This window comes from Xenopus tropicalis, chromosome 4, assembly GCF_000004195.4.
Source record: "Xenopus tropicalis strain Nigerian chromosome 4, UCB_Xtro_10.0, whole genome shotgun sequence".
Lineage (NCBI taxonomy): Eukaryota > Metazoa > Chordata > Amphibia > Anura > Pipidae > Xenopus > Xenopus tropicalis.
The window spans coordinates 21,425,521-21,442,334 of NC_030680.2; the positions used below are offsets into that span (position 1 = coordinate 21,425,521).

The window sequence follows — 16,814 nt, forward strand, 5'->3', positions numbered from 1 at the left end:
ATCCCAACTAAGATATAATTAATCCTTATTGGATGCAATACAATCCTATTGGGTTTATTTAATGTTCATATAATTTTTTAGTAGACATAAGGTATGGATATCCAAACTACAGAAAAACCACAGGTCCTGAGCATTCTGGATAACAGGTCCCATACCTGTACTGTATACCACTTGATTTGCAAGGGCAGAACTCAGAAGAACGTCATGACTTTGAAATACAAAAAGAAATAAAAATAAAAAAATATAATTCTAGTTAATCACTGTTGCACCATAGTAAAGTTTTAGCCCTCTATCTTTATGATTGTTCTCAAAATTCGAACTTCAGCTTTCGTAATGGGAAACTTTGTTTCCACCATCACAATGCATCAGAATATATTGCAAGGAAAACATAGACTCTAACAGCAAAAGGAAATTAATCCCTTAACTACTTGGCTTTGGAGGATTCAGGTAATTTCAAACAGATCTGTGCAAAGGGGGGGTTCAGATGACATCATCGGCAAGTTTGTGCGGTGACTATTAAATTTTATTGCTGCTGGATTGTGCGAAGGTGAGTGCATATGTGGCGCTCGTAGGTCTCGGCACTGACAAGCTGAAATAAGGGTTTCTTTGTGCAATTTTTTTTTTGGTGCTTTGCTGGCAAACAGGCAAAGAGCTTGTCAGCTTTAACTTAATGATAATAGGCAAGTCAACAAAACAACTATGGGCAATGGCTCATGGGTGATTCCCCACTCAAGTGATAATTAGGGGCACTACCCCCAAACACCCTGCCCACTTTACAAAGCACAAAGTGAACTAGAAGACAATGTCACCCCCCACCATTTCATGGCATATTGTGGCCCAAAGCATTCCACAACACGCTGCAGCACCATGTCAGTAAGATCACTGCAGAAATAGCCAGTGAGCACTCTATTAACCCCAGACTTGCCAGTAAGATCACTGAAGAAATGACCATGACAATTCCATTAACCCCAGACCTGCCAGTAAGATCACTAAGTCAATAAGATCAGTCCCAGCCAGCTCCTGCACTTCCAGTTAGAGTCACACAGGCAGTGCCATCCCTTACAGATGACATTACTAGAGGGTAACTATGTAGAGAGAGACAGTTTTGCTCAGCTGTAGCCTTGGGCCTGCCCCACTCCTTCCCAAACTCAACCAGAAAGTCCTAGACCCTTTGCAGTTATTTTGTAGCCAGATAAGTATGAATATCTATTTTGGGCTCATTTCAGCTATAGGGAGCAACTTAGGTTGGTAGCCTTGGAGGAACAGACAGTGACAACAGAAAGGCCACAGCACCCACCCCCAGCAACCTAAGTACTGTTCCCACCCAGCATTTGTGAATGATCTGGCGACTGGCGTGCATCAACTATGTGCCGGCTTGAAAGAAGTGGAGGCATGGCTCAGGGAGGGAGTGAGGCAGGCAGAAAGGACAGGAGGTGATGCATTAGAAAAAAAGACAGATACGAGCTCTAACCCCTCTCACCTTAATGTACAGCATGTGGGAAGGAAATGTAGTATGGGAGGACGGGAATTAACATAATATTAACAACAGTTGTGCATGTTTAATTTAATTCAGAGAGTACTTTGTCCATGCATCATTTTGTATGGGGGCTTATATCCCCTTTAAAGTGTGCTGTTACATACCCTGCAGCTCATGATTGCATAAACTTGCACATATGAGGAGCTTGTGAGTTTTACATGGCATGCGTAGAACTAGAAAAGCACCAACAAAGTAAATAGGCTATGAGGTTGTATACGTATTGGTGCTTTGGCAGCTTGTAAGCACTTGTGGAATTACGATGCTACATATCCCATTATTACCTATAGGGCTGCATTTTACGTGTATTTTTACACTCTAATCTGAGGTTTTAAAAACGCAATGTAAAGACACCTGTGTGCCCTTGCCCACTGCATTTCAGACGGTTAGTTAGATGCTGACTGAGATGTGCCATGAGCTAGTAATAACATCAGACCAATTATTTCTTGCTTGGATTTACCAAACAGTAAGAGTAATGAGTGGCCAGTACAGTTTAATATTAGTGCAGCTCTCTGTGCCAGGCCTGCCTCATACTCCTTACATTGTATCTTTTCTGAGCCTCAGCCTGCTGGTCACATGGTGCTGTTTGTGTGAGAGAGAAAGTCTGTGTTAGAAAATGGCTTCAGTTTGTGGGGAGGTGAAATCAGTTTGTGTCTGTGTGTGAGGGGCATTAGGATGCATCCCTTCCTCCCAAATAATATCACCTATTATTGTGTTATGTATAGTGCAACACATTGTCATTTATTCTCTAGAACCCATAACCACAATGTTATTTCACCTTGCTATTGACTCCAATGCTTTTTTGTGAAATGTTGCCTTTTTTGCGAATCTTTCTCACTATTAAGCATACGTCCTATACTTGCATATCCGTTCATTGCATATAGGGCTGCATTTTATGTGTATTTACACTCAAATCTAAGTTACCTGTGTGCCCTTGCCCTAAAGAGTGCACTGCATTTCAGACGGTTAGTTAGATGCTGACTGAGATGTGCCATGAGCTAGTAATACCATCAGACCAATTATTTCTTGCTTTGATTTACCAAACAGTAGGAACTTTTTGGCCAGTACAGTTTAATAATAGTGGAGCTCTTTGTGCCAGGCCTGCCTCATACTCCTTACATTGTATCTTTTCTGAGCCTCAGCCTGCTGGTCACATGGTGCTGTCTGTGTGAGAGAGAAAGACTGTGTTAGAAAATGGCTTCAGTTTGTGGGGAGGGGAAATCAGCTTGTGTCTGTGTTTGTGTGAGAGAGAGTGTGGGTGAGTTGTGTGTGCATTATTGGGAAAAAGTAGAAGAGTCTCCAGCAGATTCAGATAAACCTGGGCCCCCATAATTAACAGGACTGGGCATTAGGATGGATCCTTTCCTCCCAAATAATATCACCTATTATTGTGTTATGTATAGTGCAACACATTGTGATTTATTCTCTGGAACCCATAACCACAATGTTGCTATTGACTCCAATGCATTTCTGTTAAATGTTGCAAATCTTTCTCACTATTAAGCATACCTCCTGTACTTGCATTGTGAGATTATGACCAACTGCAGCTGGAATGAACATACCCTTTGACTTTTTTCATAGCATGCCAAGCATTTTAGCTACTTGTTACTTAATGGGCTTGATGACAGTGACCCGCATACTAACAAAGAATCATATTTTGTTTAGCATTTTGCTACTGAAACTTGAAAGCCAAACAGCTGGTAATGGAATATCTTTAATCTCTTGTGGAACTAGGAATATGTAAAAAAATTGACATTTTTTCTGGTTGGAATAATTCATTACAGTAGAGGGTTAATTAGCCACTTGGGAAACCAAGCAGGTGGCCCCGCTATAAACAATACTGAGTCATAAAACTGAGGCTTAAGTCTCCCCATCCATCCCTAGCTTATTTCTGAGAGACTGGAATCTCTTCTTTGTGACTCATGCGGTTCTATAAAGTTTATGAACACTTACTCTCTTTAGCAGGCAATAAAATGAAACAAATATGAACCTGTCCATTAGAGCGGTGCGAGTGATATAACACAATGATCCATATGGAAAAATATTTGGATAATGTAACTCTCCCCAATATTCGGCAATAAATGTAGTGTGGAAGTCACACACACACACATTAATACCTATACGTCTCTTAAAGCTACATAAGTATTGACCGGAGAGCTTTAAAACACCAGATTGCCAGTAAATTTGGTATGTTCTGATGATCTCATCTGAGAATCTGAGGGTGACTGTAAAGGGAGTGATTAGGCTATTGCCCCATTAAGAAACAGACCCAGAGAAAAGGCCATCCTGTGGTCCCATCTGCTAAAGATAATCTGCAAATGCCTATTAATCCTTTGGGGGAACAACCAGGACTGCTATAAGGAGCCCTGTGACTTACAAATGGTAGATTTGGACAGCAGCAATCTTTTTCTCTTTTTACTTTGCAATGTCTGGACCTAATGGGGTTCTTGTATAGAGCTCCTTGCATGGCACTAGTGTTCTCTCAGGCCCCAGCCCTCCCAGCCCTAATGAAGCTTTAATTTCAGGTATTTCATGTGAAAATAGGTCCTTCAGATATAGAACTTTATTTTACAAAAGACATTTAACACATTTATGTCCCACCACATGGAACAGAACCATTATTGTTTTGCAGATTATTTGTTGTTTTGTGAATTGCATGTACCGTTGCCAATATGTGGGAGTGTATGAAAAAGCCACATAATTGTAAACGCATTCTAATTCCTTGGAGACTATAAAAGCATGACTACCTATGGTTTTTCAGTTCTCATGGTTACAATATCCATGCAGTACATTAAAAAAAATTCTTACGGAGAGTTTGAGTTTATGGTGATTGCAAGATTAGTCTAATTCTTCTAATAATAGTAATAATGAGTCATTTGAAAGTCATGGTTGATGGACTCATCTAGTTCTCAGCACCAGTCCCTCTCTACATTTTCTCTTCTTGGAGTACTTTTTCATTATCTGTAATGCCAATGCTTCTGAGGTTCTCAGCTTGGCACTGTATGTAATGTAATGTCTACTCCTGGTCTTACATGAGGCAGATAGAGAAGACATGATAGAAGTGCAAAGCAACCAAGTAGACATCTGCCCATTGCAGTAACCCATATCAAACAATCAGATTTTTGAGAAAACCCCTGGCAACTAGATGGGGAATGGAGGCCTGTCAAACTGGAGGCCATTTTTGTTGGGTGAAACCTTCATTTTATCACCCAGAGCTCCCCAGACTTCTTTGTACATCACCATGTTAATATAACTTTGCCCCAAAGCATTGGTTATGTGATATATCGGGATGGGATATGTTGCTACATAGCTCATTAGTTCTAATACATATTGTAATATATGTAATCAGCTGTGTACTTGCTCTCCTGTGTTAGGCAACAAAACCATTTAAATCATTCCTACATATTTTTTTGCAAAATGTTTCTGGAAACCAAGTACAGGTAAGAGCATAGCTTTTTAATGGACATGTAAAGCCTACATGTTCCTACAATGCATGTAAGTTGGGCACATCTCCCCCACCGGAACGGTATCATTTATACTGCATATGTCCCCTCCATTTGCCATAGCCATCCCATTTTCCTAAAACAAATAGCAGCTTTAACTTAGCGACCATTTTTTCCTCTCAACATCTTCAGTGACATTTACATCTGCAAACAGCACATGTGCGCTGTCAAGTTTGTGCAGTCAAGAATGCAGGCTTACACAGGCACAAACTACTTTGATAAAAAGTCCTGCTTGGATTGAGCATTGTAATGGTTTAGCTGAGCTCAGGACAGGGGGTTAGGAGAAAAAATAGAAGCAGACAGCTAGAGCAGAGTTTCTATGGGAACCGGCAATGCCATCTCATCAATGGCTGCTAGACTGGAGGGTGTGTTTATTAATCTGGGCTGAGAAGAACTGAGCATGCTCAGCAGCCAACAGCCAAAGTAAATTTCTGAAAGAGGGGGCTGAGAGATCCTAAGTGATTAAGGGGTTTGAACAACCTAAGTGGCACTTATTGAAAGATTTCAAAGAGGCTGTTCACTAATTACATTTTTGCATGGGGGGTTTACATGTCCTTTAGGAGATAGTCCTAGTGGGCTTATGGATAGGGCAGGCCTGCATGACATTTCCATGGATTTTATATCACTTTACTCACAGTGACCAACCCATTAGTACAGATGTTTAAATACAAAGGACTAGTTTGGCTCAGTCTAGCAAGCTATGGCAACCAATCAATTGTTCATTGTCATTCAATTCTAATTCCAGTAGATCACTAAAAAAGCGAAATGATTATTGGTTGCTTTGTGTAATGGAACTGGGGCAACGTTTACTACATGTTATTACAAACCCTGATATTAGAATGGAGTTGCAAATACTCCATTAAGAGTGGGGGCACCCTTGGAGATGTTTTGTTAGTTTACAAGAGTAGCCATTGGGGCACATAAGGCATGAAGCACACTGCAATGGAACACAAGATAATTATCTACCAAGTCATTAAAGAAAAGTATAAGGGGTCCATATGGCTGTTGACTTTATCCCTATTGCGCAGAGGACAGTACACTTTATATATTGGCAACATATTGCTTTTAGCACCTTAGCATATTATCCAAACTAAAGATAACTGTAACACCAGTAATGCCATTAGTATTGGATTACAGTTACACTTTTTGAACACTAACATTTCTAGTTAAGTAACGCAAGAGCGAGAGACACTTTTATTCACCTATTGCTTGTTAAATCTAGGCAAGCATTCCACCATATTTCATGGCAGTGTCCACTAGAGGGCACTCTTTTATTGGAGTGGGGTGGGCAGATTGGTTGTTTTTAAAAGGCACAGTAGGCTGGATGAAGCTGGATACCTATGTGGCCCTCTAAGAAAATATTATAGCTCTGATATAGTGACTGAATGGCCCATTATATCGAAGAAAATGCCTTATAAGCTTTGCTGAATATGATTAATAGATCAATACTTAAGATATAGGAAAAAAGTTTTACTTTATGTAAACAGAAGTTTTGACTCTTTTGAGTGACAGTATGAACACTTTGACATTTAATACTGTATCATACACCAAGGAACATGTTTAGTTATAGCACAATGATAGCAATGTGACAATGCATTTAGACTGACATGGACACAATATACAATAAATAATAAAGACAATCAGACATATTTGCACAGAACCTGTATAGACGGTAACGTTATAAAAAGGGTTCCTTCAGTACCTTCAGAGCCTATTCTATAGAAATCAAGAAATGAACCAAACTGTTGACACAAAATATTTTAAATATTATTTAAAAATTGCCCTATTTACAATATGCTTTATTCCCTCTATGTGGGTTTATGCAATGGAACTAATTCTTTGGGAGGGGCTATCAAAGTCCCGAGAATATTGGCTCGTCGTGCATAGTCTGGACCATGAAAGGTTAACAGTTTTGCCTTTTTGCAAATTAGTGCCAGAGTGTGGCAGATTTTATATTGTAATTATAGTGTACTGTTACTACTGCTGCTGAAAATCTGGCATTATTTTACATTTTTTACAGGGAAATTCACCTTAAAATGTTTTAGTATCCTCTTAACAACTCTGAGCAGCTTTGCAACTGGTCGTTGTTCCTTCCTACCTCTAGAATTCAAGATAATTCCTGGCATTAATATGACCATGGCTGGTCATGAGGCTAGATTTGTATTGTAATCAGAACTTCATAGCTTATCTCTCCATTCAAGCCCTTGCCAATTATATTGCTGGCACTAGTGAGCATAGCAACCGGCTAGCAATTTGAATGCAAAAGAGGAGAGCTGCAGAAAAAAAAAATATAAATCATGAGCAAAAATAAAAAATAAAGACCAACTGCCCAAATGCTTAGAATATGTACAACATGCTAAAAGTTAATTTTAAGGAGTAGGGCAGCTAGGAGCAACATCCCGTTTTAACTAGGAGAAACTACCTTATGAATGGCATTTTTATAGATGGTTTAAGAGTACAGTCATGTTAAAGGGGAGTTGCAGGTGTACCTGGACATCTGTAAGGAAAAGCTGCATAAATTACGCTGGTGTCACTGACAACAGTTGGGTTTCAAACCTTTAGGTACATGTTTTTCAGCCTACTAAGTCTAGTACCATGGCTTCTAATGGTTAGAGAGAGCAGCTCGTGCTTATCCCTTAGTCCCATAGAAATATCTAATGTTTCCTTGAGTACACCCCTTGTGTGGATCATCATGTCCACAAAGTCATCATTAATGCTCTTGGCTTCATTCTTCTCATTCTCCTGACTCTGCTTGAATTTGACTTCCAGTTCCGTCAGGGACTTGTCCGAAGTGGAGAAGGATTCACTAATCTGGGAAGATTCCCTCCCCAGGTACTTGCCATAGCTCTCTTCTCCATCAAGGTCATAGGATATGCTTTTCCCAATGCTTTGAAGGACCCTTTCAGCATCCTCAAACTGCCTTTTAATGATGATGAATTCATCCTTCAAGGAGAGGGCATCCTCATAAGTGCAGGGGCGATCATCTCTCACTTTGAAGAGCATCTGGCATTTCTCAGGATCATCATTTTCTTCATAATCTCCATCAGGAACAAAATAATGGTGCAGGGTCCCATTGGACATTTCTGGAAAGAGAGGTCCAGTGTAATATCCATGGCATAGGTTGCACAAAACTCCAAGCCACAGGAACTGAAGTCCTTTCATTGTTGATGGCAATGATGTGTAGTGACACCAAGGGCGTTGGGTGGGTGACGTCTCCTGTGATAATTCCCGGATTTTGAACAAGAAAAAATGGAGAATTCCCTTCTGATTCCTCAGTCTATATTTTTCAACACTTTTATCATAATTTAAAAAAAATCCTTTTTGTGTATCCAGATTCTTGTGCACTGGTTGAAGTGGAAAATGCCTTTATCCAGCTGTCCTTGTTCTGCACGCAGAATAGTGTCTTGCCCCAGTCAGTGTGAGAGACACGGGGAAGACAGAGAAATGATCTTATGTAAATATAGCAGCTTCTTATTCCTAGTTTAGGAAGCAGGAGGAGGGACGCAGCAAGTCTGCGGTGGGAGAGCTTGGTCTCCTTTCAGGGCTGCATGCTACTACACTCTTTTCAACATCTGGACTGCTAATGCACAGCCTTTTCGTTCTTTGGCTGATGATATGTCTTAGAAGAGGTATCTGTTCTCAAATTACAGTAGAGCTTCGTCACTAAAGAAGCCAAGAGGCAGTTATGGAAAGTTTCCTTTCAAGCAGATACAAGTTATTCAAACCTACATGAAGCACTCCGTCTCTTGTGATGTCACTAATCTAACCCTCTAGGATTTAGACCGCCCCTCTCCCACCCTTCTACTATTACATCATGACTTTATTGACCCTTTGGGTATTAATATTCAGCCTCTTACACCCACGGGGAAAGAGTTAACAAGGACGCACGTGCAGGGAGTATAAATAAACACAAGTAATTCCTAATGCCTGACTCTGAGATGGAATTTCAAAGTGTAATTCCAGTTATGCGTTCAGATAAAGAGCGGTATTTATATTACTGGTTAGTATCACCTGGTCCTTTCCACAGGACATCACAAAGCAGGAATAGATTATCCCTTAAACTATAAAAATTAGTTTGACTGCAACGTCTTCGAATGTTGTCTAGGAGCTGGGTTTAAAAAAAACAACTAATGGGATGCAGGTTGGATATCACTGATGTGTTACTGTCACCTTCTTGTCTTACTGTCTCCATCTACGGTGCTCATCAAGGTTCTCATCTTTAGCCCTTTACCAAGGGTGGAAAGAAGAGTCCTATTTCCACTTTCAATTTTTTACCAGAATTGTCTGTTGTCACCATCTTCTGTTCGTGTACACTAGTTATCTCTCTTTTTCAACCTATGTAGCTAAGAAATAACTATGTCCCATGTTCCACATAGTACTGTATTCTGAAACTGCTCTGGCCACTATGTTACGCATGGTTGAAACAAGAGGAATAGTGGAGCATAGTTCTGATTCTTTTCTTGGCATGGTGAGCATGGAAATATTAAAGGAACATTATCCTGAACAATTATGGATCTTGAAACAATGAAGGCTCACTATGTAGTTACTTTTTGAGTTATGCAAAGTAAAGCCATACCTGAAAGCTGCATTTGTCCAGAAGTAATTGCTCAGAAAGTCAAACAGGCATTCTAATTTCTCATAATTTGTCCACTGGTGTCATTTAATCATTACAGTTTATGGAAAGTATTTCATTTTGTCAGAGGAAGCACCATGGTGGGTTTTCCATGTAAAAACTGATTCCGATAAATATGTTGTTATATAGAGAAGAAACTTTATAACTCTATAATAAGAATTATAAAAAAAAAAAGTGGAAAAAAAAACACTCAAATGATAGCAGTGGGGATTTCCTTGATATTGTCAGGGTAGGCTTAGTCTAAAGGCCAGAAATGGTAAAAATTGGGTTGAGTGGCCATTTGCTCTCATAGATACATGAGAAAGTCCAGCTTGAAGGTTGGCCCTATATCTAAATATTCTTGAAACTATACTGCATGATTGATACAACAATATTTTCCAGTACAGTTATGGGATCTAGAATGCTTCGGACCTGATGTTTTCCGGATAAGGGATCTTTTTCCGTAATTCAGATCTCCTATGTTAAGTCTGCTAATTAAATTATTTAAACAGTAATTAAACCTAATATGATTGTTTTGGCTCTAATAAGGATTAATTATATCCTAGTTGGGATCAAGTACAAGGTACTGTTTTATTATTACAGAGAAAAGGGAATCATTTAACCATTAAATAAACTCAATAGGGCTGTTCTGCCCCAATAAGGGGTAATTATATCTTAGTTGGGATCAAGTACAAGGTACTGTTTTATTATTACAGAGAAAAGGGAATCATTTTACCATTAAATAAACCCAATAGGACTGTTCTGCCCCAATAAAGGGTAATTATATCTTAGTTGGGATCAAGTACAGGTACTGTTTTATTATTACAGAGAAAAGGGAATCATTTTACCATTAAATAAACCCAATAGGGCTGTTCTGCCCCAATAAGGGGTAATTATATCTTAGTTGGGATCAAGTACAGGTACTGTTTTATTATTACAGAGAAAAGGGAATCATTTAACCATTAAATAAACCCAATAGGGCTGTTCTGCCCCCAATAAGGGGTAATTATATCTTAGTTGGGATCAAGTACAGGTACTGTTTTATTCTTACAGAGAAAAGGGAATCATTTTACCATTAAATAAAGCCAATAGGATTGTTCTGCCCCAATAAGGGGTAATTATATCTTAGTTAGGATCAAGTAGAGGTACTGTTGTATTATTACAGAGAAAAAGGAAATCATTTTTAAAAATGTGAATTATTTGATTAAAATGGAGTCTATGGTAGATGGCCTTTCCATATTTAGAAACTTTCTGGATAATGGGTTTCCGGATAAGTCCGATACCTGTATTTGTACTTGAGATTTACTTGAGAGTATAAACTATATTTATAGCTTTATTGAGCTGGCTATAAGGGAATGCCTAAACTGGCATGGTTTTTATTGCATGGGCCATAGGGTTTTGTTCTTTATGCCAACTATGTCTTTGAAAAGCCAGACTCTTGTGAGAGGATTATTACACCAAACAGGGCAAAGATGAATGTTGTTTAAAGACAGTTTGGGAGACAGTGCAAGCTTAGGCAAGACATTAACATCAAGGTAATCTGGTTGCACCTTTATAAGAGCTAAAGAAATAATTACCGTATATACTCATCTTTTAATGTTTCCATAACACATATACCAAGCGGAAAAATATATTAATGTGTAGAATTAACTTTTAGTATGTTATAGACAGCAATATTCTAAGCCTTTTTAAGCCTGTTTTTTTTTATTTGATATTTTTGTTCTGATGCTTTCGGGCTCAAAATTTTAACTGCTGTTTGGTTGGCAGGGCTTAATTACTCTGGCAACCAGGAACAAATTAGGAATAGGAGAGGGCCAGAAAAGAAAGATAAATAACAAAAAACAAGAATAACAGTAAAACTGAAGCCTTGCAGTCAAGGTGTGTTTTGGTTATGGGGGTCAGTGACCCTGACAACCAGATAGCATTTTAAGTTGCAGGCAAAAAATACTAATAGTCCAAAACTGCACAGAAAGTTATCAAATGTGGGGTGAACTAATATGAAATTTTATTTTATGTCATTTGCTCTGATCAAAGGCATTTGGGGCACTATTAGAGAGCTATTAGCATTTTTGTTTAGTGTGTCTTTAAAGCTATGTTTATAAGTATTAAAGGTGTCCATACCAGAGACACACTCCCAAAAGCAGGAAGCAGGGAACACCCTTTTTGGTCGCATTCTATTTTCTCTTTTTGGACATTCCCTTTTCTTGCAAAATGTACAAATTCTGCAAATCAGCCTCCTTTCGCTCCCCATTCTTGCCTGCCAAGCAGGGCTTATATTTGGGACAGCATCATTGGAATGTTGGGGAAGAAGCCAAATCTGAACGCTTCGGCTGAAAATATGTCCGATACTCACTGGACACACGTGTTAGGCCCACAGGGAAATTCGGCCAAAACGGCCTACTGCCATTATTTGCGTAACACGGAATATTATTTTTCTGGGATTCAGATGTTTGTTTCAGAAACAAAACAAAACAAAAAACGATTTGTACAAAAACAGCCATTCAGTTTCAGAAATGGCTGCCCTACTAAATATTGGTTGTTTGATAACAAACTATAGGAATCCTTATGGATACATGGGCCCCTCCATGACTTCCCTAGACTACTCCATGGAATTCTTTGTATGTCTCTTCACCTCTTGTATCAGTTATTGATTGCTTTATATGTTACTCTGTATGTCCAATGTATGAAACCCACTTATTGTACAGCGCTGCGGAATATGTTGGCGCTTTATAAATAAATCTTAATAACAATAATAATAATAATAATAATAATATGACGTTATCAGTTTCATACATTTCTGACCCCCCTGTATATCAGGAATATCTAAAAAAAATGTAGACACCACTTGTATAGATCAGACATTCTAAGAAAGGCTGGTCAATAGCTGAATCAAAGGTATTTTGCTAATTTGATTTTAAAAAGGAACAAGATTTACTAAATTTCAAGTATTTTTCCCATTTTAATTTCATGAAAATTTGAATTTTTACTAATTTTGACACCTTTTTCTGTGACCAATACCGGCCTTCAGGTTGGGGGGCAGGATGTGGTATACTTTGGGGGTGGAGCTATGATGTAAGGGGTGGGGAAATGGGTGGGTTCGGCAGGGGATAGGTGGATGGGGTGGGAAATGAGCAGACTGGGCGGGGTTATATGTGGAATAGAGGTGGGCCCATAGTTACAAAGGGTGATTGGTATCAGAAAGGGTCAGAAAAGGGAGGGATTTATAGGCAGTTACAAACTTACCAGCAAGTACATTGCAGGTAAATTTTCAATACCGGTACTTTACTGGCTACATTGGTCATATACTGGCAAGATGGCAACCCTAATTTTTACCCTATGAGAAAAGTAAGTACATCTTTTTTTACATTTTACCCATATCTGTATTTTTTGCTGTGTGTGTTTTTTGCATTAGTTACTAAAGTATTTTGTGAATTCCCCTATTATTTTATTTGCCTAAAACCATTATAAATTATGATAAAAAAGGCAAGCAATTGTATTACCCCAGGTAAAAAGTGCAAGAAAATATGGATATTGGTAAATATTCTGTTACAGAGAAGCACATTTTCTATGATATTGTTCAGTGTAAGTCTTTATGCACGTGGACCAACATGTACAAGTCAAATTATTTAGATTTACCGTTTTATAAAATACAGATGTTATTGCTTTGAAATGCCAATCAGATTTAGCAAGGGCTACTTGTCTCATAGTAAACAATGAAATCTATTTCCAGGTGCAAATTTACCTATAGTGCCCCCCTGAACCATTTATGTGATGCACCCCTACAAAGGGCCCCAAAGTCATGTGATCCGACCTCCAGAGATCAACAGGAAACAGTTGTGTCCACAGCTTAAACTCTTTTTGGTCTGAACTTCTTAAAGCTTTATTCTATTCATTTGTAGAAATCAGTGTCAGTACAGTACCTGACCTTACAGCAGGGTTTTGCAGACTAGTTTGAGCCCCACTTTTGATATCCAAAAGTTCTCCCGGGCCCCCCTTAGTTTAAAACACATGAAAACATTGCCATACAAACCATTCAGTTATACATCCAGGAGGATCTTTGGTAAACATTGTTCAATCTCACTTATTAACTTTTATAATTGGCTTCCAGGTGCATCTAGAACAAATAGACATTTTATCCATGTATGTCCCTTTCCCTAAGGCTGATCCTCCCCTACCAAAGCAGTGAGCACCCCTAGGGTGCGTAGTTCTGCTGCAAAAAGTTGCCCCCTGGTAAACTTAAGAGCAAATTTAAATTCTTCTTAAATTGGGAAATCTTCTGGTTTTGTGCAGAAATGTGCAGCTACACTGCCTACACTAGGCAATCATGTGCAGGGCATGTAAATGAGGGGCATTAGGTCTTTCGCCCCAGGCGACAAAGAGCCTAGAAAAGTCCCAGGATAGTATCCATCTAACTAAAACGAATGCGTCCAAGCTATGTATGAGACAGAAGCATGTGAAATAATTTTTCTCTTCAAAGATCTTAAGGGGGAACATTTCCTGCATCCGTGCTGCGATGTCTGGGAATCATTAATCACTTACTGTACAGTTGCCATCTGCAGAAAGGTACACAACAGAAGAGTTCAATGCACAGTTATCGCTATTACATGTGGCTGAGGATTCTGGGAGCAACAGATTGTCCCAGTAACACACGTGCAAGGAGAACTTTAAAAATGTTATATATGTATATCCACCACCCTATGTACTACGCAAAATGACAGAAAGAAGTTTTCTTATGCACAAAATTAGAGAAAATTAGAGATCATTGGCTTTAATAATAAATCTACAGATTTGACGTGACTTGTGTAGAATTTTATGTTATTTTGCTGAACCTAAGATTACATTTTTTGAAGGATACCAAAGCTCCTGTTACAGAATTTTCCACCTAGCACCTTACTAAGTTTCCTCTCTCATCCCCCACCAAAGAATACTGTCTAAAGGTATGTTCCAAAAAAACAAATTATGTTCCTAAAGTTTAGTCTGAGAGATGTGGAAAATTTCCCAACTTTGTTTATTCAATCCCAAAATAGTAAGAAAATGCCCGACCTTAAATTGGAGACGTCTTCAGCAAGACATTAAGCAATTTAAAAAAGAATATTGTAATATGAATTAAGCATAATGTGTTATGGTTCCATAATGGTCCAATTCAGCGGGTCTGGAGCAGTGGAACTGACTTAATGACTTATTCGCCAATGTCTTACTATATCTTTCTATATTTTATAACTTTATTATTACTAGGGGGACTCTTACTAAAGGATGGACCTCCAAGGGGGGACTTGAACAGAAAATCCACTGCCCTATAGGTAGCAGATTACGACTCCTAGGAGCACCAAATGAGTAAGACATGCATAGTTCAGTAGTTTTATTTGCAACCTGATTTCCAAAGGCTTCATAAAGGTAAAATAGAATCTGCAACTATGTTTAAGGGGAAGCCAAAGCCCCCACGGGAACAGGATTCACCACTCTGATATGCCACTTCTCATAGCTTAGTCACGCGGCACAGAAAGCTTAAACAATGCTCTTTTTTACTAAAATTAACTACAATGTTGCAGTTCTGTTAGCACTTTTTTTTATTAAAAATCCCACATGACTGGGAATTCACAATAATTTCACATCTATGTGGGATATTTTTGACATAGCATGAATATACGGATTGTGGCACATGGATAACAACATGGAAAATATAGGCTGTGAGACTAACAGGTCCCTGAATAAGAGAAGTGTAGCCGTTTGTACAGTCATGGTGGAGTGTTAAAATACAAGAAGCTCCTTGAAATAAAGGAGAAATGGTTGAGGCAAACTGATAGGGTTGTGTTATAGTCAGATGCTAGCTGGTTTGGATCAGATGAAGGAATAGCTTGTGACTGTGAGCTCTTGGGCCTAGTAAGAGGAAGCAGATAGCCAAAACAGAAGCAGTGAATAGAAAGAGGAATGGTTTAAACAAAAATGTTTTCTAGGGAAGATTTCTGATGAGAACAAAGTGTTCATGAATGTGAGTGCTGATGTAACTCTTTGGCTGTGGAACACATGAAGTGGTAATTGATAAGAAGCAAGGCCAGGTTCTGGTAGGGTTATCAAAATAGCAGCTGTAATCTCCCATAAGGCGCGTAGGAGTATCAAAGGACAGAAAGAAAACCAGAAATCCATGTCAAAAACAAAGAAGACTGGAGATGATGGAAAGCCTATAATGACTGTATGAAGGGTGATAAGACAAGTCAATCATGGGGGGAAAGTGTTTCAAAACAACAATGTTGTGCAGAGAGTGCAGAGTATGAGTGAGGGATTGCTGAGCAGCTAAAGCACCAAGGTTGGAACTAAAGACTATACTACTTACTATCAACCCAGGGCCATGAGTTTCAATGGCTGTGGACAGAAGGCTCTTATTACAAATATTATTACAATATCCATTACAAATATGGGATTTCGAGAAGCTATAAAGGCAGGAGGGCTAGGACCAATGTGGCAAAAAATAGGTAAAATAGTTTCTAGCAGAGATTTGAGGTACATGTGAGGCAAATAAGGTGTCAGGACTGACTGCTTGGACTGGGGAATAGCGTTTCAAGGTGGCATTTCAAAAATATCACATTTTCTGTTCATTATAGGAACACCTATTTCTATATTTGCATTAAATATTTTAATACAAGGTTATAGGGCCTCCATCGGGCCTTCTGGCAGCTAACATACGCATAATTTCTCTGTAATTACACACTGAGTACTGCTGGTGGGGTTGCACATCCCAGTCATTACAGGTCCCGTGAGAGCTCACAGTTTGTGGTTTTGCTAAGTAACTGCTGATTGAATAATTAATCATTTAATCAAGATAAATGTGAGGCTATTTCCTGGTGTTTCTGAAAGGGCTCAGCGCATAAACTAAAGTATAACATACTCCTCTTTGTAATCTACAGTGCAACTGGATACCTGAGGATGTCTGTGGCCCCAGAGTTATTTTTATGCCCTCCTCGGCTACCTCTGGGCTCCACAGACATTCCTGCATAGTGGCGTAATTTTTAAAGAATCCAGCCTGGCTAATATATCTATGTAACGTCTTATCATCTACATCTATTCACCTGAAAGCGAACCAAGCCACAGCTAACCAGTACAGATTTTTATTCCTAGGTATGAGAAGTTCTTCTGCCTCTCTCCCTCCATGTAGGCCTTGGCTCTTTGT

At 38.9% G+C, this 16,814-nt stretch overlaps 1 protein-coding gene across 1 annotated transcript; it reads right to left on the reverse strand.

Moving 5' to 3' along the window:
* Positions 1-6,486: 6,486 nt before the first annotated feature.
* Positions 6,487-8,743, reverse strand: fibin (fin bud initiation factor homolog). Its single transcript, XM_002938894.4, has one exon. The coding sequence runs from the start codon at positions 8,197-8,199 to the stop codon at positions 7,588-7,590; it is 612 nt and encodes a 203-aa protein (XP_002938940.1). The 5' UTR covers positions 8,200-8,743; the 3' UTR covers positions 6,487-7,587.
* Between the last annotated feature and the right edge of the window lie 8,071 nt (positions 8,744-16,814).

What these genes read in the sequence shown, in the direction of transcription:
- fibin (XM_002938894.4), bottom strand. Translation starts at nt 8,199, where the DNA reads ATGAAAGGACTTCAGTTCCTGTGGCTTGGAGTTTTGTGCAACCTATGC.